A 22,792-nucleotide genomic window follows, 5' to 3' on the forward strand; every position below is an offset into this window, starting at 1 on the left:
TGGCAAGATTGCATTCTGAGACATAGGTGGCAGTAACGTACCTAGGATACAGTATGGATCCATGAGCCATATGCACTTAAATTTACTACAAGTATAATGTTTTCTTAGGAAAAAAAATGACAAAAAGCCATTTTGAAAAAAATTTTGCTCCTGTGACAATGAGCCATGAGAAAGGTGACCAAGAACAGTTTGACATGTGTATTGCTTCCAGGTCCGTATTTTTTTTTTTTCAAAACAATATTTCCTTATCAATGGTTGGCCGCCTTTTCGGCAAAAGATTAATATTTCAGAAAAACCTTACTTCAAAACCCAGTTCCAAACCGTTTACGCATCACGAGCGAGCAACGGCATACGAAACGATAGTGATTTCTCCACCCGAATAAATCCCACACATTTTTCGCATCGAAGTCTCCCCCCTAAAACACATCAAGCTCACAGTGCGAGTTTAAAATAACGTTATAACCCTTCATAACAGACTAAACACAAACTAACAAGACTGAAAACTAGGTTCAATCCTACTTTGTTACTTACAAATTCGCTATTTAACATTTTCGCTTTCGGAAATTACCTTCGCCTGCCATGATTACTGTTGACAAGACGGTGGTTGTAAAGAACGTTTTCATTGGCGGAGACAGTTTACGTATTTCAAACGTAGCGATAAAATCCAAAGAGTACCCGAATATAAACAAGCAGCGATGGCTCACGAGGATTATTTACCAAATTCAAATAAATAACAACTGGTAAGTAATTAAGTAGACTTGAACCTTATTTTTAGTCTTGTTAGTTTACATTTGCCCTATTGCGACTGCTTGCAGTGCTATTTTTAACTGACATGGTGTACTTGATTTGTTTTACGGGGGAGACTTCGGTGCGAAAAATGTGTGGGATTTATTCGGGTGGAGAAATCACTATCGTTTCGTATGCCGTTGCTCGCTCGTGATGCGTAAACGGTTTGGAACTGGGTTTTGAAGTAAGGTTTTTCTGAAAGATTAATCTTTTGCCGAAAAGGCGGCCAACCATTGATAAGGAAATAGTGTTTTGAAAAAAAATACGGACCTGGAAGCAATGCACATGTCAAACTGTTCTTGATCACCTTTCTCATGACTCATTGTCACAGGAGCAAAATTTTTTTCAAAATGGCTTTTTGTCATTTTTTTCCTAAGAAAACATTATAATTGTAGTAAATTTAAGGGCATATGGCTCATGGACCCATACTGTATCCTAGGTACGTTACTGCCACCTGTGTTCTGAGACTGGTCTTTAAACTCTTGAAATTGAAAAATGGCAAGATAGCATTCTGAGACTGGTCATCAAACTCATGAAATTGAAAAATGGCAAGATTGCATTCTGAGACTGGTCTTTAAACTCTTGAAATTGAACAGTGGCAAGATAGCATTCTGAGACTGGTCTTCAAACTCATGAAATTGAAAAATGTGAGACTTGTCTCCAAACTCTTGAATTTGAACAATGGCAAGATTGATTTCTGAGGCTGGTCTCCAAACTCTTGAAATTGAACACTTGAAATTGAACAATAGCAAGATTGCATTCAGAGACTGGTATCCATATTCTTGAAATTGAACCGTTGAAATTGAACAATGGCAAGGTTGCATTCTGAGACTGGTGTCCAAACTCTTACTGGCTTTGATCCTGAACAGGTTTTAGTCTCCATTAGTGAAATGAAATGGTTAAAGATAATGTTTTGCTTATTGGTATATTTAGGATTAGAAAAAATTGACCTGTTAGACTTAGTACAACCATTTCTGCACAGCTGACAGTATATGCAGAAATAAAAACGTAATATAGTACAAATTGTTATCATTTTCAAAATATACCAGGTCATGAGGTGGTACCTTTTTATCTTGACAGGTCTCCTTTGATGAACAAAATAATATATGTATTTTCAGGTAAGCAGTTTGGACACAACGTCACAAGAAATGTCATCATACCCTTCTATGCATAGTTACGGAAATGGGTAGGTAACACTTTCTGATAGCTTTTAGACAAAATGTACAATAACTGGTTTAATATTTCCTGTCAAAATGCACAATAACTGGTTGTAGTGGCGTCTTTACTGAGCCTCAAAAAGAACAAAAAGGCCCATGTGGATAACCCTGACAAGCACATCGGTCTACCAGTTATAACTGCTTGATTCACCCAATCTTCTCGAGTTGCAGCTTTATTTTGCTAGACACAGATGAAGACTATACATCTTTCTAAAGATCTCCAAGGATGGTTTTATTTTTTTAGTCAAAATATGTTTTATATTATTTAGTAATGTCAATTTTATAACCAAAAAGGTATTTTTCCTGTTGTAAAAATCAGGCAAAAATCACAATTTCAAAAAAAAAAGTGTTTTAAAATTAACAAAATTTTTGCCTGGTAGCATTGATTTCCTGAAGTTAGAACAGTCCATTCACAGATAAAGTCAAAATTAATTATTGCTAAAAGTGTCAGAAATTTACAATGCAAATATGACAGTTTGTTGAAAGGATATTTTACAATTCAAAAATATAAAATGTGAGGCATTGAGAAGGAAACTTTGTAGAAGTTGAATTAGATTTCTTAATACACAAAGAGGCCTTGAGAAAGCTACCGGTGTTAGTTTGTGAATGCTACCTATGTAAAATTGATGTCACATTTGTAAATTAAGGTCAGAGAAAGCTTAAAGATTACGCACTGTTTACTATAGATAGCAAGAAAGTCATTTGAAGTTATCGGTGGGGAATAACGAAACTTCAATAAATCGGTTCAGTAAGTGTCAACACATAGTATGATAGCAATCTTGATTTTTCAATGGTACCACCACTACGGTGAATCTTATTGAATATTTTACAGTTTAAATTGGCGAAGAAGTGCGTCTTGTACAACATAACTTTGTTTATTCTGTAATATACGAGTTAAAGATTTCATACTTGAATTGGCAATGGTGTAGCTCCACATAGACATTGTAGGACAAATCCTGCATATAATTTTCTGATACGTTTTTTAGCTCGACTATACAAAGTATAAGGAGTGCTTTCCTACTCGCCCCGGCCTCGGCGTCTTTCCGCGTCCCCACCTTGGTTAAAGTTTTGGTGCACTTTCTCTTTTTTCAACTTATCTCTGTAATTACTTGATGGATTTGATTCAAACTTGAAATACTTATTCCTCATCATCATCCACATCATCTGACATAAGGGCCAACTCTGGCCCCAATATTTCATGAATTATCCCCCCTTTTCACTTAGATTTTCAGGTTAAAGTTTTGATGCACTTTCACTCTATCTCTGTTATTACTGAATGGATTTATTTGATTCAAACTTAAAATAGTTGTTCAACATCATCACCCACATCATATGACACAAAGTGCATAACTCTGGGACCATTTTTTCATGAATTATTCCCCCTTTTTACTTAGAATTTCAGGTTAAAGTTTTGGTGCACTTTCACTCTGTCTCTGTTATTACGGAATGGATTTGATTCAAACTTGAAATAATTGTTCAGCATCATCACCCACATCATATGACACAAGATGCATAACTTTGGCACAATTTTTCATGAATTATTCCCCTTTTTACTTAGAATTTCAGGTTAAAGTTTTATGCACTTTCACTCTATCTCTGTTATTACTGAATGGATTTGATTCAAACTTAAAATAATTGTTCAACATCATCACCCACATCATATGAGACAAAGTGCATAACTCTGGGACCAATTTTTCATGAATTATTTCCCCTTTTTACTTAGAATTTTAGGTTAAAGTTTTGATGCACTTTCACTCTGTCTCTGTTATTACTGAATGGATATGATTCAAACTTAAAATAGTTGTTCAACATCATCACCCACACCATATGACACAAGGTGCATAACTCTGGCACCAGTATTTAATGAATTATGCCCCTTTTTGCTTAGGATATACTTATTGAGTCGGCTAAAGGCTGAAAGCCTTTTGACGAGTCCTTGCTATCCAACGATTCTCTAAATGGACCGAATAACATGTGAAGGGATGTAGTTCCATTAGATTTCTCAAATTTCAAACAGTTCACTGCATGAATGAAGTTAAGTTGTGTCAATTCCCTTTGCTATGACCAATATACGATGTAATCTGTCATATTTATGACTTGTAATTGTGCAATTCTCGAATGTAACTCATTAAGCATAAATGTGCATTTTAAGAATTGCGCAGGCTTACAAAGCTTGGGTAACATCCAGCGAAAGACAAAAAATAGTTCCACTGCAGGGCTCCCGATAAGATGCGTATTAGCGTAAATTACGTATAGAAATAATGCAAATACGCATGTCTAATAATTTCTAAGCGTATAAAAACCTATATAAAATTACAGAAACGCACACAATGCTTTTTTAAAAACAAAATCTGAATTGTCTGGATGCGTTAGGTAACATAGCCGATCAGCCTTAATTCTCCCACATTGAACGTAAACACGCATCGTATGATTTCTATAAACTTTGCGTGGGTTGAATTTTGCAGTCAGTAAACGGATAAATTATCGGAAGAAGAAGCTCTTACTGGTTTGTTTAGTTACTACTGATATTAAAAATGATTTTAATTCTTATTTTTCGAGAAATAAACAAATCTGCGAAACATTAAATTGTATTTTCTTGTAGTTTTTGAAATCGAAAGTAGATCGTCTATGTTTGGCGAAACGAAACAACTTTTTTATGAAAAGATTTAAATAAGAGGTAATTTAACCGTAAACTTCAATGTCAGATACTGCCAATTGCTGCTAAATGTCTTCGTATCATCACAATTTGTAAAATATATTGTTCAAACTGGAGAAAAGTGTAATCGTATCCGGATATAATATTTTGGGTAAATATCGAGCTGTGTTATGAAATTTTAAGAAAAAAACTAAAAACAAACTGAAACTGGTAGACTATACTGTCAGTACATCAATCATTAGCCGACTCAGGCCATTCAGGCCTTTGATATAGTGTTTTGATACATTTTATCTTTACCTCTCTTATTACTTTAAGTTGATATTTTTGACATAGACTCAGACTATTGTGCAATATCTTCATCCACAATTGGAGTCATTAAACACTCCACTGACAGCTCTAGTTTCCTCAGATGTGCCCAGTTTCACTATCCAGCATCGAAATAGTCGAGCGCGCTGTCTCCTGTGACAGCTCTTGTTTCAATACTGGTAGGTATTTTAAGGTCTTAGATAATGCCGGGAAAATGCTCTAAATACATACTAGACACAAAATTTTCCTGATGAACATGCCCTTAGACCAACCTGCTCTTATATATTTTTATCTGGCTATCCCTGAATGCTTAGCCTTACATTCTGAAAAAAAAGAAAGAATTCAAAAAGCACCAAATCATAGAAAGAAAGGGTTGTTTCACATGAAAACTGATATGCATATAAAACATGTATATATAACTCTACAAAACAATTGTCAGTTTACTGATATATACATTGAATTCCTGAAAGGACTGCATAAAGGGGCCATATTTTCAGACAGGTAAACACCTTTAAAAACTCGTCATTTTCAAAGGACTGTTACATATATTATGTTCGTTTTGATGCATTTGCAGTAATGTCCCAGTGTTGAAATTTCGCATAACTAGGTGGAACATAGCTTTCAGCAATTGTTTTTTGTTTTGTTTTTGTTTTGCAAATAGCATTCATTTTTAAAGGGTGACAGGGTGACAACTTTTTCAGAATATTTTAAGTATCTATGGCACTGGACAGTAATGGCAGAACATGTAATGGTCAGGTAGATTGTTGGTAAAGATGTTGTTCGTTATCAAAGATTTCTGTGTTTTCATAATATACTGCTAAAGCTTAGAGCGTACATGTCAAACTATGTATTTCAATAATCGTCTTGAGCTGGAAAAAAATTGAAATGTTTAGAAGCCCTTGTTCTCTTTCAAAATATACAAAAAAAAGTCTTGTAAAATGTAAATTTGAAGTTTTTAAGGTGTAGGTTTTTACTGTCCCATTGCAAGCAACTTTCTTAAACTTTTTGGATAATTTTCAGCAAACATTTATAATGGCTTAGATGTATAATAATGTATCATCTACATGACTTGTATTAGTACATTATATTAATCTTGAAATCTCAGCCTGTTTTAAATAAATAATATTAAAGAAATATTGCTGCAAAAATATTTCTAATAATGACAAAATGAGTCTTTCCAAAGTTGTTATACATGTAGCTTTTAGGTTATAATGAGCTATTCACATTGAAAATAAACTACTGTTGCTAGCATTTATGAATTTATGAACCTTTCATAATATCTGTTTAATGAATACAGTATTGAATAAGGGTGTGCATAGTGTCAACAAGTATAGGGGTAGTCAGTTTTGATTATTATACTTTTATTGATTTCATATAATGTTCAGTGCTTCAAAATATTGTTAGCTACAATTCATTCCATTGAAGAATAATTGCTGTTGTGAAATTTTGCTTTGTATCGTTTTAAAACAGATTTTTTTTTCTCTGCATGTGAGCCTTTCAGATCGAAATTTCAGCAGTTGAGTAATTCAAATTTTAATGTTCATACCAGACATAAGATCTGAAAATGTTTGAACTTATTGTTAGAGTGGATTATTGGTTTGGAAAAACAGACAAATTCAATAAATAAGCATTTCTCGCTCTGACGTTAATGGATTTATTTATTTGCATATGTATAATACAGTGTAAACATTATATCAGACACTTTTCTATATTGTCATTTATAGCTGTCAGAGTCTTATGTAAGACTCTTTTATGCAATATTTTCACATTTTATTTTTCATTTTTGTTAGACCTGCGCAAATTTCACGTTGCAAAGAACTTATTATATATTAGGCAATAATCTATGTTACCGCCTAGATAATCTACTTTCCTTAGAGACATAACAATAGATATTTGAAATGTGGTAGAAAACTTCCAGACTATTCATACTACAAGATAGTCATAGGATAAAGATCTCACCTTCATTTTAGGTGAAATATGATATAGAGGATATTTGTTTGTTTCAGTGTAAGATCGAAATATATTTCACCCGAATGAACACTATAATGCAATATTTTCATGAGTGGCAGAGCCACGAGTGAAAATGTAAATTATGGTGTTCACGAGTGAAATTTATTTCAATCTTACACTGAAACAAACAAATTTTCTATTTATTTTATGCCATTTTAATGGTTTTAACCAAATTATATCCAGTTTGTCCACGCAATGTCACGTGCGTTGCGTCATGACGTCATAATTTCAGTATTTCACAGAAGACCATAAAATAAAGAAGAAGCTTGTACTATCAAAATCCAAGAAATGCAATGAAGAGCTGCACAGATTTTATATGCAAAAAATTTAAGTCCATCAGCAGAAACTCTTACTTTACACCTTGTGTCCAGTGTCTGTGCTAATTTATGGGTTATACCTTGAATTGAAAGTTGATGGCTGTAAAGAATGTTAACAATTTCCGTTGGATGAGAAGGGGATTGAGTTGTGATTTCTGGCATTTTAACACTTGAACACTGTGTCCTTTCTTACTGTTGTTCAAACTTACATTTTCTTGCACACCAGACTGGCGTTTCAGGTGATTTTATCCATGCCGGCAAAACCCATCTGTCAAATCCCTCCCATGCCAGATGACTCTCGTGCTGTTAATGACAACTAGGGATTCATGCATTGAATATATATTGTTTATGTAAAATACAAAAAAATCAGGTACCTTGATAGTTATCCCCCGCCGATGAAATCGGGAGGGGGGTATTGAAATGGCGTTGTCCGTCCGTCAGTCCGTCCGTCAGTCCGTCCGTCCGTCCGTCCGCAGCCATTTCTCAGTAACTACTTGGTAGAATTTCATGAAACTTGAAATAAACATGAACCAACATACTGCGATGATGCCCGTCAAGTTTTTTTTTTGATTGGTCAATTTCCCTCAGAGTTATTGCCCTTGATTTAATAAAAAATGTCCGTCTGCAGCTATTTCTCAGTAACTAACAGGTAGAATTTCATCAAATTTGAAGTAGACATGAACCAAGATACTGTGCTGATGCCCGTCAAGTTTTTTTTTTGATAGGTCAATTTCCGTCAGAGTTATTGCCCTTGATTTAATGAAAAATGTCCGTCTGCAGCCATTTCTCAGTAACTAGCAGGTAGAATTTCATCAAACTTGAAACAGACATGAACCAAGATACTGCGACGATGCCCTTCAAGGTTTTTTTCGATTGGTCAATTTTCCATATAGTTATTGCCCTTTAATTGTTTAAAAATCCACAGATCTGTACATAACAAACCAACCAATTGGAAGAATTTCATTAAACTTCTTTCATTCTTTTCCATGAACATTTATTATAAACATGTGATGTTGTGTACCTACACCTGGTCACCACCTTACCTTGGTCCCCCCCACCCCCCCCCCCCCCCACCCACCATTTTTTTTTTTTTTATTTTTTTTTTTTTTTTCATTTTTCATTTTCTATCAATATTTATAATCAACATGTAAACTGTTGTGTCCTCACCCCCCCCCAGCCCCACCCAAACAAACCATTCATTTTCTTTTAATTTGATTTTGACTAATGAAATTATTTGCTTCTTGGTAACATTCTTAACTTTTTGCTGGATATATTTTTTTGCCGTTCCTCAACTCTGACCCTTTCGGCGGGGGATTCCAATTCATCGAATTTGCTTGTTTCTCTCCGATCCTATATAGTGTATTTCTTGATTCAAAATACGTTATTTTATGGTAAGAACATACCGTTATGCTACAAACGATAACACAAAAGTGGAACTCTGTTATTGTGCGTCACTGAAACGTCATGACGTCACTTTTGCTTACAGACATTAATTTCCTGTGCTTTTTGTACATACTCTGCTGTTACCAAGAGTGCAACAAAGAAAGTATTTCTATATGCTTTTTAGCTCACCTGTCACAAAATGACATGGTGAGCTTATGTGATCGCGCGGTGTCCGTCGTCCGTCGTCCGTCCGTGCGTCCGTAAACTTTTGCTTGTGACCACTCTAGAGGTCACATTTTTCATGGGATCTTTATGAAATTTGGTCAGAATGTTCACCTTGATGATATCTAGGTCAAGATTGAAACCGGGTCATGTGCCATCAAAAACTAGGTCAGTAGGTCTAAAAATAGAAAAACCTTGTGACCTCTCTAGAGGCCATAATTTTCAATGGATCTTCATGAAAATTGGTCAGAATGTTCACCTTGATGATATCTAGGTTAAGTTCGAAACTGGGTCAGGTGCCTTCAAAAACTAGGTCAGTAGGTCTAAAAATAGAAAAACCTTGTGACCTCTCTAGAGGCCATATATTTCACAAGATCTTTATGAAAATTGGTCAGAACGTTCACCTTGATGATATCTAGGTCAAGTTTGAAACTGGGTCACGTGCCGTCAAAAACTAGGTCAATAGGTCAAATAATAGAAAAACCTTGTGACCTCTCTAAAGGCCATATTTTTCATGGGATTTGTATGAAAATTGGTCTGAATGTTCATCTTGATGATATCTAGGCCAAGTTCGAAACTGGGTCACGTGCGGTCAAAAACTAGGTCAGTAGGTCTAAAAATAGAAAAACCTTGTGACCTTTCTAGAGGCCATATATTTCACAAGGTCTTCATGAAAATTGGTCAGAATGTTCACCTTGATGATATCTGGGTCAAGTTTGAAACTGGGTCACGTGCCGTCAAAAACTAGGTCAGTAGGTCAAATAATAGAAAAACCTTGTGACCTCTTTAAAGGCCATATTTTTGATGGGATCTGTATGAAAGTTGGTCTGAATGTTTATCTTGATGATATCTAGGTCAAGTTCGAAACTGGGTCACATGCTGTCAAAAACTTGGTCAGTAGGTCTAAAAATAGAAAAACCTTGTGACCTCTCTAGAGGCCATATATTTCATGAAATCTTCATGAAAATTGGTCAGAATGTTCACCTTGATAATATCTAGGTCAAGTTTGAAACTGGGTCACGTGCCTTCAAAAACTAGGTCAGTAGGTCAAATAATAGAAAAACCTTGTGACCTCTCTAGAGGCCATATTTTCCATTGGATCTGTATGCAAGTTGGTCTTAATGTTCATTTTGATGATATCTAGGTCAGGTTCGAAAGTGGGTCACATGCGGTCAAAAACTAGGTCAGTAGGTCAAATAATAGAAAAACCTTGTGACCTCTCTAAAGGCCATATTTTTCAATGGATCTTGATGAAAGTTGGTCTGAATGTTCATCTTGATGATATCTAGGTCAAGTTCGAAACAGGTTCATGTGCGGTCAAAAACTAGGTCAGTAGGTCTAAAAATAGAAAACCTTGTGACCTCTCTAGAGGCCATACTTGTGAATGGATCTCCATAAAAATTTGTCAGAATGTTCATCTTGATGATATCTAGGTCAAGTTCGAAACTGGGTCACGTGCCTTCAAAAAATAGGTCAGTAGGTCAAATAATGAAAAAACGTTGTGACCTCTCTAGAGGCTATATTTTTCATGGGATCTGTATGAAAGTTGGTCTGAATGTTTATCTTGATGATATCTAGGTCAAGTTTGAAACTGGGTCAACTGCGATCAAAAACTAGGTCAGTAGGTCTTGAAATAGAAAAACCTTGTGACCACTCTAGAGGCCATACCCTTGAATGGATCTTCATGAAAATTGGTCAGAATTTTTTACCTTGATGATATCTAGGTCAAGTTTGAAACTGGGTCACGTGCCTTCAAAAACTAGGTCAATAGGTCAAATAATAGAAAAACCTTGTGACCTCTCTAGAGACCATATTTTTCAATGGATCTTCATGAAAATTGGTCAGAATTTTTATTTTGATAATATCTAGGTCAAGTTCAAAACTGGGTCACATGAGCTCAAAAACTAGGTCATTATGTCAAATAATAGAAAAAACGATGTCATACTCAAAACTGGATCATGTGGGAAGAGGTGAGCGATTCAGGACCATCATGGTCCTCTTGTTTTATTCTATTATCTGTAAAACACAGTATGCAATAAAAATAATCCGTAAGAATAAAAAGCTTATTTGTATACGATATGCAAGAAAAAATATCAGGCATGTGTTTACGAATCGGATAGAATCTGTTCCTCGGCCACCTGCGCAAAGGCGGTTCCTCGGCAAGCCTCGTTACGGCCCAGTAGGCAGGTGCCCTCAGGACAGATATTTCTATCTGATTCTTTATCATTATTACAGACATACTTACAGCCAATTTAAAAATATCCTTAGGTTAATATGTTGACAAATCGCAAGTCATTAATACTAATTTAGGATTGCCAAAATGCTTATATCTTTTAGGGATAGCTTCTTAAGAGGCTTATCTCAGTCATTTGTACAGTAACAAATGACCATGGCGTGCACAGACGGCAACTGTGTAACATATAAACAGATTAATACTTTAATCTCATCTTACAGACTTATTAAATTTAATCAATGATATAATGTGACAGTGGACAAGCGTTTTTTACATAATTTTCTGTGATTGGAAATATCTTTTTAAACCAAACTAAGGAATGAGCTGTTTGATATAGAGGTTATTTGATATAGAGGAAAATATTGTTTCAAAAATTGTTTCTGTGGGAGATATGAAGAGAACACCGAAGATGCAGTACCCAACACTGAAAATGTAAATGTTTTGTTCATAGTTTGATCGTTTATGTTTGATTAAGAATAAAGCAAGAGGTCTCTGTGGCTGAATGGTTAAGGTCGCTCACTTTGAATCAGTTGCACCTAACCGGCTTGTGTTAAAAAGTATGCCGGATGTGTAGAATTCTTCATGTTAGGGGGCCATCCAGCTGGCTTATGGAAGGTCTGTGGTTCTACGAAAGTGGTGCCCATGCCTGAGACAATGCTTGGAGGGGCACCTGGGCTGTTCCTCCACCATTGAAAGGCAGAAGAATAACCAAATGACCTATATTGTTTCAGTATGACTACTTCAAAAAAAAAGTAATTCAAAGTTTTTGACATGGAAATAGTGAGTCAGTGAGGATAATCATATTTTATCATTATAATCCAGGTATTTCAGTAAACCACTGAAAAAATTAGTGCAAAACAACATCTCCAAAAAAGTAATAATCTTTCTGTAACAACAAACATTTTCTTTCCCATTACTGAAAATTCTTATCAAAGCTATTACTTCAGTGCACTATCCTCTGTAGTACAACAAACATGCTTTTCTTTGTTTTGTAAAAGGCTGTAATACCATTTTTAGCTGTTCTTCAGTTCTGTTGTGTCTGTCACTGAACTTTTTACATTTTTTATTGACTAATGGAAAGTTTCTGTAGATAAAAATTTAATGTCTTAAAATGCACTGAACTGCTGTCTTCCTGTTGCAATTACTAACTAAAGAGAGCTTTTTCCAAATTTCGAAAAAATAGACATAAATATGGAGGCAAGTAGCTTTAACCTTTACCCTGCTAAATTTCTAAAATGGACTGGTCCATCATTCAATTTGGGCAATACCATTTGTTATTCGAAGGAGTGTTCACTGAAAATTTACTGACTGAATAGCAAACAGTGCAGACCATGATCAGACTGCACAGATGTGCACTGGTTGTAAAGGCAGAATCACTTGCCGCCAGCAGGCTAAGGGTAAATATAATAGACACATTGAAATACACTCATAATTTATACACAAGTATAAAACATTAAACTATTTGATATTAAATACTTAGTGGGGGTATTGAAAAAATGCTTTAAATACTTCATACTTCATGTTAAGGGTTCTCATCATTTATAGATATATAATGTTTTGGTTTGTCAATAATATTTTGATTTGGTACTTGAATATTGTTGAAAAAACCTATGCCTTGATTTGATCCGCTAATTTCATAGGTGTTTATGAAATACTAAAGATGGGTAATATGATTAGATTTTAATCAAATTGAGTGTGACATAATGAGTGGTATAGTTCAAAATACATTATTACATGCTCTTATTACCTCCCTTGCAGTAGCCTTGGAACACAATACCATTTTACTTTGAAGTTCAAATTGAAAGATTACAGATCTTATATAAGTTCTGAGCCTTTGATAATGTTGTAAAATTAATATAAAACATTTAATATGTAGAATATGTCATTATTATAAAACCGTGTTATAAATACTGGAACTACTTGAAGACTGTACACACTTGTTCATTGAGATTTTCCTCAAAAATGCTGTTTTCAAGGGCAGATAACTCTTTTTCAATACTGGTGACCCATGACTTTTATTGCATATTTTTGTTTCTTAGATGATTGTCCTTCAAAATCCAAAGTTTGAAGAAATTCTATTATTGGGAAAAATTTCACCCATCTCATAATTATGTATACAGGAATTCTAGCGTACGCCTTTAACATGACATCTTAGACATGTGAGTTCATTAGAAATTGCATACACAGGTGTCGTATAGGTTTATAATTGGGAACGCAGAAGCAGTGTAAATATTAAAATGCATGTTATAGAAGAATAATTGACTTATAACAGAGCTTGTTAATTAGAAGTCATATGTTTGAAACCCCTTTTGATCAGAACCACACCCATATAACACCACTGATTTATCAAGCTTTCTTCACCCAGTTGAACAAAAATCAAATCGGCATAAACCTAATAACTCATTATGTTCGTCAGAGTTGTACCCCTTGATTTTTTTTCCATTTAATGACTGCTCCCCAGTGTATCCTATTTCAAAAATAGCAAAATCATAATAGTAAATTACAAGCTATTTATATATCTGTTTACTATATTGAGCTTTGTCTAAATTTTTTCCCACAATAATGTTATCATCCATTGCACCTTGAAAACAATCAAAATATTTGGAACCTATGCCAGTGATATGTTTCATTGAATAAGTTTTGATAATGTTAACAACCCTCTATTAAATGTAATAATCTGATAAGCCTTGGAATTAATTGGGCAACCTTCAGGTGTGACACATAGCACTAGATCACCTTACTGGTTAAAATGGCATTGGTATTATATTACGCAAAACAACTACGGTAATTTTTTTTTGTTTTGTTTTGGTTAACACTGTTTTTTCGGCAGTTAACTTAACCAGTGTTCCTGGATTCTGTACCAGTACAAGCCTTTTCTCTGCAAGTTACTGCCAACTTCCCCACATGAATCAGAGGTGGAGGACAAATGATTTCAGACACAATGTCTAAAAACAATTAATAAATATGGTTACTTACAAAGTTATGTTTTGGAGGATAGAATGAAAACCCAAAAATAATTGGTCATTAATGATTCATAGAATTCTTTTTCACCAAGAGACAAGTAGTGACATAAAAATATATGCTTTTCCTACTGATTGGGACCAAAGAGTATTTTGCATATAACAAAATAACATAGCACTTCGCATTACATTCTGGAAAGTCTTAATTTTTATTCTGAAAATTGCAACAACCAATCTTCCTAGGATGGTGTAGTAAAGAAAGAAAAAAAAACCAGGATGAATATCCAGCAGGTTTACTGCAGCCTCTCCAAACCACAACCCACAACACATGAATGTTCACAAGACAAGCACACAGACATACGTGTTTTATAAACAGCTGTTTCTAATTTCTGTTGATTTGTTATAGTTATAGGTATCGCACAGTAATAAGGCGCTTTGAAATGTAAACAAACAAAACAATAGCATAAATTTAAGTCAATACACAATGTTTAGGCTGCAAACAGTAAATCCTCGTTAGTCGAGCGGTAATGATATCTGTCTTATACTTTTTCGTCGGGAGTTCGATTCCCGGACCCGTAAAAAGTATTTTGAAAAGTGTATTTATTTCTCTTTTTTTCAATACAATTCAAAGAAAACATCAGTAGTTTGTTAGTCTAGTCCTAACTTGTGCACTAATTTATATAATTATGTCACTGATAACACGTAATCATGTTTAAATAAGCTTCATCTTTAATATAATCTAATGTTTTTTTAGGCTTTCGTAAATAAATTAGAAATCAAAGAAAAACAAATTTACACAAAGTATATCAGTTAAATGCAAAATAAAAAAAATGACTGGTGCAAGGTTCGAACCATCAAAACTAACACTACAAAATGATTACATGTCTATCCACTCAACCTACTGCGCCATCAAGCCAGCTATTGATCTTACTTTCAATATACTAATAAACTTTGATAATGTGGCAGGTGAGTCCAATAAGTCCAGGGGTGTTCAAAGGTAATCCTTCATAGATCTATTGTGAAGCAAATATTGGATTTACCTGGTACTGGAAAATAAACAGTGTCGACTGTATTGAGGTCAACTGCCACATTATCAAAGTTTATTAGTATTTTGTTTTAAGAGTGATTGCTAAGTACTGATTATTTATTTACATATTGCTAAAAATAAAAATGCAATAATACTGTGCGGTACTTATACCTACAATTTATAATGCAATTTTGGTCATTTCCCTTTCTATTTACCAAAGAAATAAAAATGTTTGTGACATGGCTGGATATTGCATTCTGTTTAAATCAAGCCACATATCTTTAGTTTTGTTTGATTAAAGCAGGTTTCATATGCAGCATTGTTTATATTAATATATTTGTTTATTGGTTTAGTTTACCAAAAATTTGGCATAAGACAAAACGATGGATGAAAACTGACCATCTATGTTTGAATCTGATATGGTATAAACGGATGGTACTGTAAAATCGAATATTGTTAAATAATCAGAATTTCGCAAAATTTGAAAACCACTCTTTTAAGGAGGTAGGTTACCTTGATATTTGTATGTGCGCATGCCCAACCGGAAGCTAACGTGACAATTTACGACGACGTTTACGACAAACTAAATGTGTTTGTATATCCATTCTTCTGAAAAATAATCATGAACCTGCCTCCGATCTAACGCTTCATGGTGTTATAATGCAGAAATAATGAATAAATTTCCGCAGAAACGCTTCAAAACATTGTTGACTTAAAATGACGTCATTGACGTCATGACATTACGTGTCAGTTACCGCGCAAAATTAATGGCTTTTATTTTGAAAGTGCGTAATTCTGTGCATTTTCTTTATTTGAATTATTTTTAAAAAGACATTATTTGCTGAAATATCTTTTAGGAGTCTTTCGCTCTGAATAATAATCAATATTTTGCTTCTTTTATGTAGTTATATTGAAATGTTTAGCGGAATGTAAGAAAATGGATGATGGTAACCAATATTTTTGGGAATATAGTCGGGTGAAAGTTACTTATTACGACCATTTTCAAATAAAAATTGGACAGTTTGATTTGTTATACCTATTTTTCAGTTTCCGTTGATTAATTGTCACTATTATACTAAAACTAAGCTCAAAAATTGTTCAAATTTCAGTAGAAAATTGTGATTTCTTGAATTTAATCGATGTTACCATGGAAACGAAGCCCGTGACCTATATATCTAAATGTAAAACTCAAAAGCGTTGACACTGGTCTATTTAAGGAACACAGCTTCGGCTTTTTATTTTCATTTTAACAATATCCATGAGAATAATAGCAGCATGCAGACCGATCTTCCTTGAAAAATGTCAGACGAAGGGCACTGCTGTAAGTATTTTAAGCTGTGAAATTTGTTTGAATAAATGCAAATAACACGAAAATATTACTTACGTTAAAATAATAAGTTTTAAAGCTACATTAACAAGAAAGATAATTTTATTCAATATTTTTTATACGAAATTACGACAAAAAAGCAAGATATAAGCTATTTTAAACATCTCTGTTGCCATGGTTACTTAAAAATTTAAGAAAAATAGGGTACCATGTAAAGGGCTTGGTATTTTGCTAATAATATTACCCAAATATTCCATATTGGTCATTAACAGAATGGCACTGAAGCCGTCGAAAAACCCGTTTTTATATAGAATTGTCTAAAAATGAGAGAAAATGCGTTACCATGGAAACACGAGCCCCGCGACATATACATTTTAAGCTTATATTAGAAAGCTAACGCGCATACTGGTAAAATTATCAATTATGCAGACTTCTACGGATATCAATGAAACCAAAATACACTGAAAAGTGTTAAATATTCGTATTTTCCTTCTTCTTTCAATATAAAATACATTGGGAGGGTCATGTTCTTCAAACCTTGATAAAATTGAACTTGAAGGGACAGAGATAATCGAAATTGAGATTATAGCAGTTAAAACATCATATTACACGAAATACAAAATATTGCTGCTGTTCAAGTACTTTGAATTTACCCTGGTAACAAGGTAACCTACCTCCTTAAGATACGATTTTGTAAGTTGTAAATTGTTTCCTTATTTAAAAAGTAGTTAAAATCTTAATTTTCACAAGGAATAATGTTCATAAAATAATCAAAGACATGAAATAAGCAAAAATTAATCTCCCAGGAATTTTTCTCAGTGTGCAGTATTCCGGGTTTAAACTGTTTGCAAACAACTTTAAAGACATGCAAAGTAAACAGAGACTATCAAATAATAATATATTTAACTGTGATTGTATTTTTGTTGCATCCGTGATATATTTTGGAGAAATTGTACGTTATAAAGGATGTTGAACAATAAGATGGAATTTAAAATGTTGCTGTTAGTAATTGTTATTTATGACTAAGATTTTATTTAAGTGAAAGTCACTGTTTGAGATATATTATGTTGATTCTAACACAATATCAAGGATTTTTATCTATTTATTCGATGACATCTGTTTGTGTAGTTTTATTTTCCGGCAAACATCTATGACATTTGATGCTGTGATTTAAAAATTATGACATATAAATGAGCCGCACCATGGGAAAACCAACATAGTGGGTTTGCGACAAGCATGGATCCAGACCAGCCTGGGCATCCACGCAGTCTGGTCAGGATCCATGCTGTTCGCTAACGGTTTCTCTAATTGCAATAGGCTTTGACAGCGAACAGCATGGATCGCAAACCCACTATGTTGGTTTTCTCATGGTGCGGCTCAAATAGTGATTTTATTGCTTGTAGGTTCGGTTTTCTTTGTTGAATAGGAAAACAAATTGGACTGTGTTAAAATTTATTTTTGATTTTCTCAAGTAAGTCACATGACCACTTGAATTAATAATATGCCATTTAGTTGAACATTATGCTGCCTTTTTTAGCTGAAGAAGTATATACAAGGATATGAACATTGTACACAAAGAAACTTGTTGGTATGAGTTTAATGTGGTTTTTCAGTGGTATTTCATTTATGCCAAATTAGGGTACGTGGTCATCAACAGTTCAAGTCTGAAAATTTGACATTGAGAGTAGCAGATTTTCAGTTAACCATAACTTTGTTTATAAATATTTGTACAAAATGAACTTTTACTGAATGTAAATTGAAGATTAAAGCAAAGTTTCATTATAATATGTGCTAAGAGCAAAATGAAAATTTAGCATTTTGAAGTCCAAGTCAAAGTTTCAGACTGTAAATGTAGACGAATATGGGCCCATTGTGTTCCTAGCTGGCTTGTTCTCTGTGAGTACCTGATATCTTCTCAGGCATCACAGAACATAATACCACACCCAGGGAGGGACCATAGTTGATGGGGGATGTACTTAAAAAAAATAATGAAGGATTTTGGTGGGAATTATATCAGGTACTTAATCACCTTTCCTGCCATATCAGAAAAAGACTTTGATCCAAGCTTTAATAGGAGAAAAGTTGAAAAAAGCCGTGGGAGAGCAGTTGTTTTAACTAACAATTGAGTTGATTAATATCAGGAAAGATATATAAACTACCCATCTGAAGTAGAAATCAATGGTTTATCATCTTCAGGGATAGCTAGATAGTTGTAAAATCTCCCTGAGGATGCCATCTGAGGGAAAATGGCTTAAAATATTCATGAACAAGCATGCCCATGTAAGTATCTCTGGGTACTGATAATTTAGGGTAACATGTAAGTAAAACAGGTTGATATAAACATGTTAAAAACTTATAATTTGATATAAGCGAATGATTCAGTTATCAATTTTAAAATATCTAAATTTTATTTTACGTATGTATAGATTATTGTCAGAACAATTGCCACCTGTTCACCCATATTAGAATATCAAATAGTAAAATATGTTTATATCAGCCTGCTCAATTGACACATTACCCTGACTGATTAGTACATTGATTTTTATTCAAGGGATCCTATATGTTTGGTTGAATGGGATATTAAATTGTAGCATCCTTGACAACAATTACGATTGCTTTTAGTGAAGCATGTTGAAGCAGTGGACATGTAGAACAAGCTTCTGGAGTAAAATGAAATCTGTTCATTCTGTTCCCTTATAATTTCTTTTACTACCAAAGTGGCTTTTTGGTACGGACATATGTTCATGAGTTTTGAAATATTATACTTTAGTAGTTAAAGTAAGTGTAAATGGTACCATTTTTTTTACAGATTTAGTTATGTGGATTGTCTAAGCATGAAAACAAACAAAAAAATGGTTCAGCAGGAATATGAAACTTTTTGCGTAATTGTCTCCAAAAATCTATGTGGAATATTATCGAGTGTACTTCAGTTCATATTTTGATAAGAAAAATTGAACAGAAGTGCATTTAAACACTTGTTGTAAACTTTATCAAGCTTCGATGATGTTATTCATCTCGAAAAATGGTATCTTCTCGCTAGAAGAGTTTATAAATTTCATTTATTTATTGCTGCTCTTATGTTTAAGTTGTTTTCGTTTCTTATATTCAGACAGTTTTAAAAAGTTAAAAGTGTTTTTCACTTTGAATAAACTTCTTTGTGTATGTTTTACACTATTTGTTCAAAAGATTAGAGAGCTGTTGTTAGAAAACAAATCTTTGCTTGTTCATAGTTCTCTCAATATTGGAGGAAATCATTATCATGTGTTAATTGCGCAAAAAAAGGCAATTGAAAACATATTTAATTTATATAGCTTAATTATGTCAGGGCGGAAAGGATAGGAATTGATTTTGTAGAGAATATTCTATTAATTTGTGCTGTTTGTTGTTGTCTCTCATATTTTATGCATAGCTGGTTCTTTGGTGTTATATTGACCTGGTATTGGAATTTAGGAATAAATTGTTGAGACATTACTGTAGTATATTCGTTTAACTCGCAGGCTGAGTTCGGCAGGATCGTCACGTCACTACATATCTACGGCTAACTCACAGAAGCGGCGATCATTTGGTCCACCAAGATCGGTAAAATCTATGGCAAAAAGTGCATCAACTCAGCGGTCACAAAGGATGCTGGTATGTTATTTTCTGTATACACTCACACCCAAGTCTATATTGAACTTATATGTCAAGGCGTTAATTTTACTCAGTTGATTTATTAATTACAACTAATATTTACCATTTTAATGGTGATCTATCAGAGTTTAGTCAAGTAAGGTAGTTGTTCAAAACTTTAACATCTGATCTTTTATATTTATTAAAGTTCACTGAGTGCTTGAGAAAAATGTTAATATTTTTAAAATTTGATTATCTGTACTGGTCAACCAAGATAGAGTTATTTTAGCAAGAGTATACAGATACTTGGCCTAGAAAATAATATGAATACAAGAAAAGTTGTACCATATTTGTCAAAGAGTTGCATTTTACAACTAAATATTGAGCCAAAAGTCATTAGAAATGCAAGTTTGTAAAATTAGTATTAGCCTGTTTTGGTTAATAAATTAATTCTGAAGCTTTAACAAACAGTTAAATCAAAACTAGCCTTTTGGTTCAGATTGTTGAAATGTCCCCTTGTCTGCCAAATGGAAATGTAAAACTAGAGATTATACTGAAGTCAAAAGAAATACCAATCTTTTTAAATACTTTCATATTGAAGGGGGGTAATTACAAAAGCAATGAAATAGTTTTTTTTAGCTCACCTGAGCACACAGTTTGTCTATATTATATATCCGTCTTCCGTCTACTCGTCCAAATTTGTGTATTGCATATATTATCTTAAAAAATACTTGACCAAGAGTGGGAGTGTTATTCAACTTTATGTCGCATCTCAAAACATATTTGACCCAGGATTATGAAACATAAAAGAAATATTATTCAGCATGTGAAGTTGTGCAGGGGCATTGTTTGAGATTTTATTCAGCCAGACCAGAGTTATGACACTTGACTTTGTCAAAAATATGCATAAAAGGACATAAAAGTTTGTGTTGTATGTATTTTAACATATTGACCTAGGTCATGAATATGGAATATGTCAGCATGTAAAATGTGCACCTGGGTTTGTTTGATTTCTGTCCATCAGAAGAAGTTTGGCCTTAATTAGTAAAAAATATGCATAAGGCATACAATTTTGTGTTGCATGTATCTCAAAATGTATTTGACTTACAGTCAAAAAGAACGATTGTTATATAGCATGTGAAGTTGTGCACCTGATGTTTTGTTTGGGTTCATGATGACCCTTCACTTAGTCAAAAAATTTAAAAAAATTGTCCTATGTACCTCGACCTAGAGTTATAAAACAGTTGCACCTGAAGTTCTCTTTGGGATTTCACTCAGCTACACTAGAGGTATGATCCTTCACTTAGTGAAAAATGCGTGTATAAAGTGCTTAAAAGTTTTCGTTGCATATACATAAAATATTTTAATTGGAGTCAATTTTATATTGAAACCATGTACAGTGGCACCTGTGTCCTAGTGGCATCTGTCATATTGACAAGTTTTTAGCTCGACTATTCGAAGAATAGGGGAGCTATCCTACTCGCCCTGGCGTCTGCGTGAGCGTCACACAAATGTTAAAGTTTGCGTAACACCCCAAATATTTTCAAAGTCCATTGAGGTATTGCTTTCATATTTTGCATACTTGTTTACCATCATGACCCCAGTCTGTAAAAAGGAGGAGGCAACTCTATCAAGCATTTTGACTGAATTATGGCCCCTTTTCGACTTAGAATAAATGTTAAAGTTTGTGTACCACCCCAAATATTTGCAAAGTCCATTGAGATATTGCTTTCATATTTTGCATACTTGTTTACCATCATGACCCCAGTCTGTAAAAAGGAGGAGGCAACTTGTCAAGCATTTGACTGAATTAGCCTTTCGATTAGAATAAATGTAAAGTTGCATACACCAATTTTTCAAATCATTGAGATTGCTTCAATTTGCTACTTGTTTACCATCTACCATCTGTAAAAGGAGAGGCAACTCTATCAGATTTGACTGAATTATGTCCTTTCGACTTAGAATAATGTTAAAGTTTGTGTACCACCTCAAATATTTTCAAAGTCCATTGAGATATTGCTTTCATATTTTGCATACTTGTTTACCATCATGACCCAAGTCTGTAAAAATGAGGAGGCAACTCTATCCAGCATTTTGACTGAATTATGGCCCCTTTTCGACTTAGAATAAATGTTTAAGTTTGCGTACCACCCCAAATACTTTCAAAGTCCATTGAGATATTGCTTTCATATTTTGCATACTTGTTTACCATCATGGCCCCAGTCTGTAAAAAGGAGGAGGCAACTCTATCAAGCATTTTGACTTAATTATGGCCCCTTTTCGACTTAGAATATGCTTATTGTAATGTTAAAGTTTTACTCATTGCTTATATTATACTATCAAGCACTCAGAATAGTCGAGCGCTGTCCACTGACAGCTCTTGTTTTCTAGTATCAGTCAGTAACAGTTGCAAAGTTTTGGAAGATATATTTGAAAACCATTCATGACGAGAGTTACAGTTGTTGCACTTTGATCTCATCCCAAGGTTACCTCTCATTAGCTGAAATTTTGTTAAATTCCTTTCAGAAGTTGCAAAAAGTGTGTTTTATGTTATTTTAACAAAACTTGGTATGATGATAAAGGGTCATGGTGAAGAAATGCACATCCATTTATTTCATTGCTACCCACAAATAAAAATAACTGTGACAACTACTAGTTAAAAATATAACATTCTAATATGCTTGTATCTGTTAAAACACTCTTACGCTAGAATGACGTCACGTTAACGTGTGGTGACGT

At 33.8% G+C, this 22,792-nt stretch overlaps 1 protein-coding gene across 2 annotated transcripts in view; it reads left to right on the top strand.

Annotated features, from left to right (window-relative positions):
• LOC123548508 (uncharacterized) overlaps positions 1-22,792 on the top strand; it is a 63,527-nt gene that overhangs the window by 24,254 nt on the left and 16,481 nt on the right. For both annotated transcript variants that reach the window (XM_045335811.2, XM_045335810.2), the window contains exons 3-4: positions 1,905-1,972; positions 19,942-20,074. In XM_045335811.2, coding sequence (XP_045191746.1) covers positions 1,905-1,972; positions 19,942-20,074 — 201 coding nt within the window. The remainder of the gene's footprint in view (positions 1-1,904; positions 1,973-19,941; positions 20,075-22,792) is intronic.

This window comes from Mercenaria mercenaria, chromosome 6 (assembly GCF_021730395.1).
Source record: "Mercenaria mercenaria strain notata chromosome 6, MADL_Memer_1, whole genome shotgun sequence".
NCBI lineage: Eukaryota > Metazoa > Mollusca > Bivalvia > Venerida > Veneridae > Mercenaria > Mercenaria mercenaria.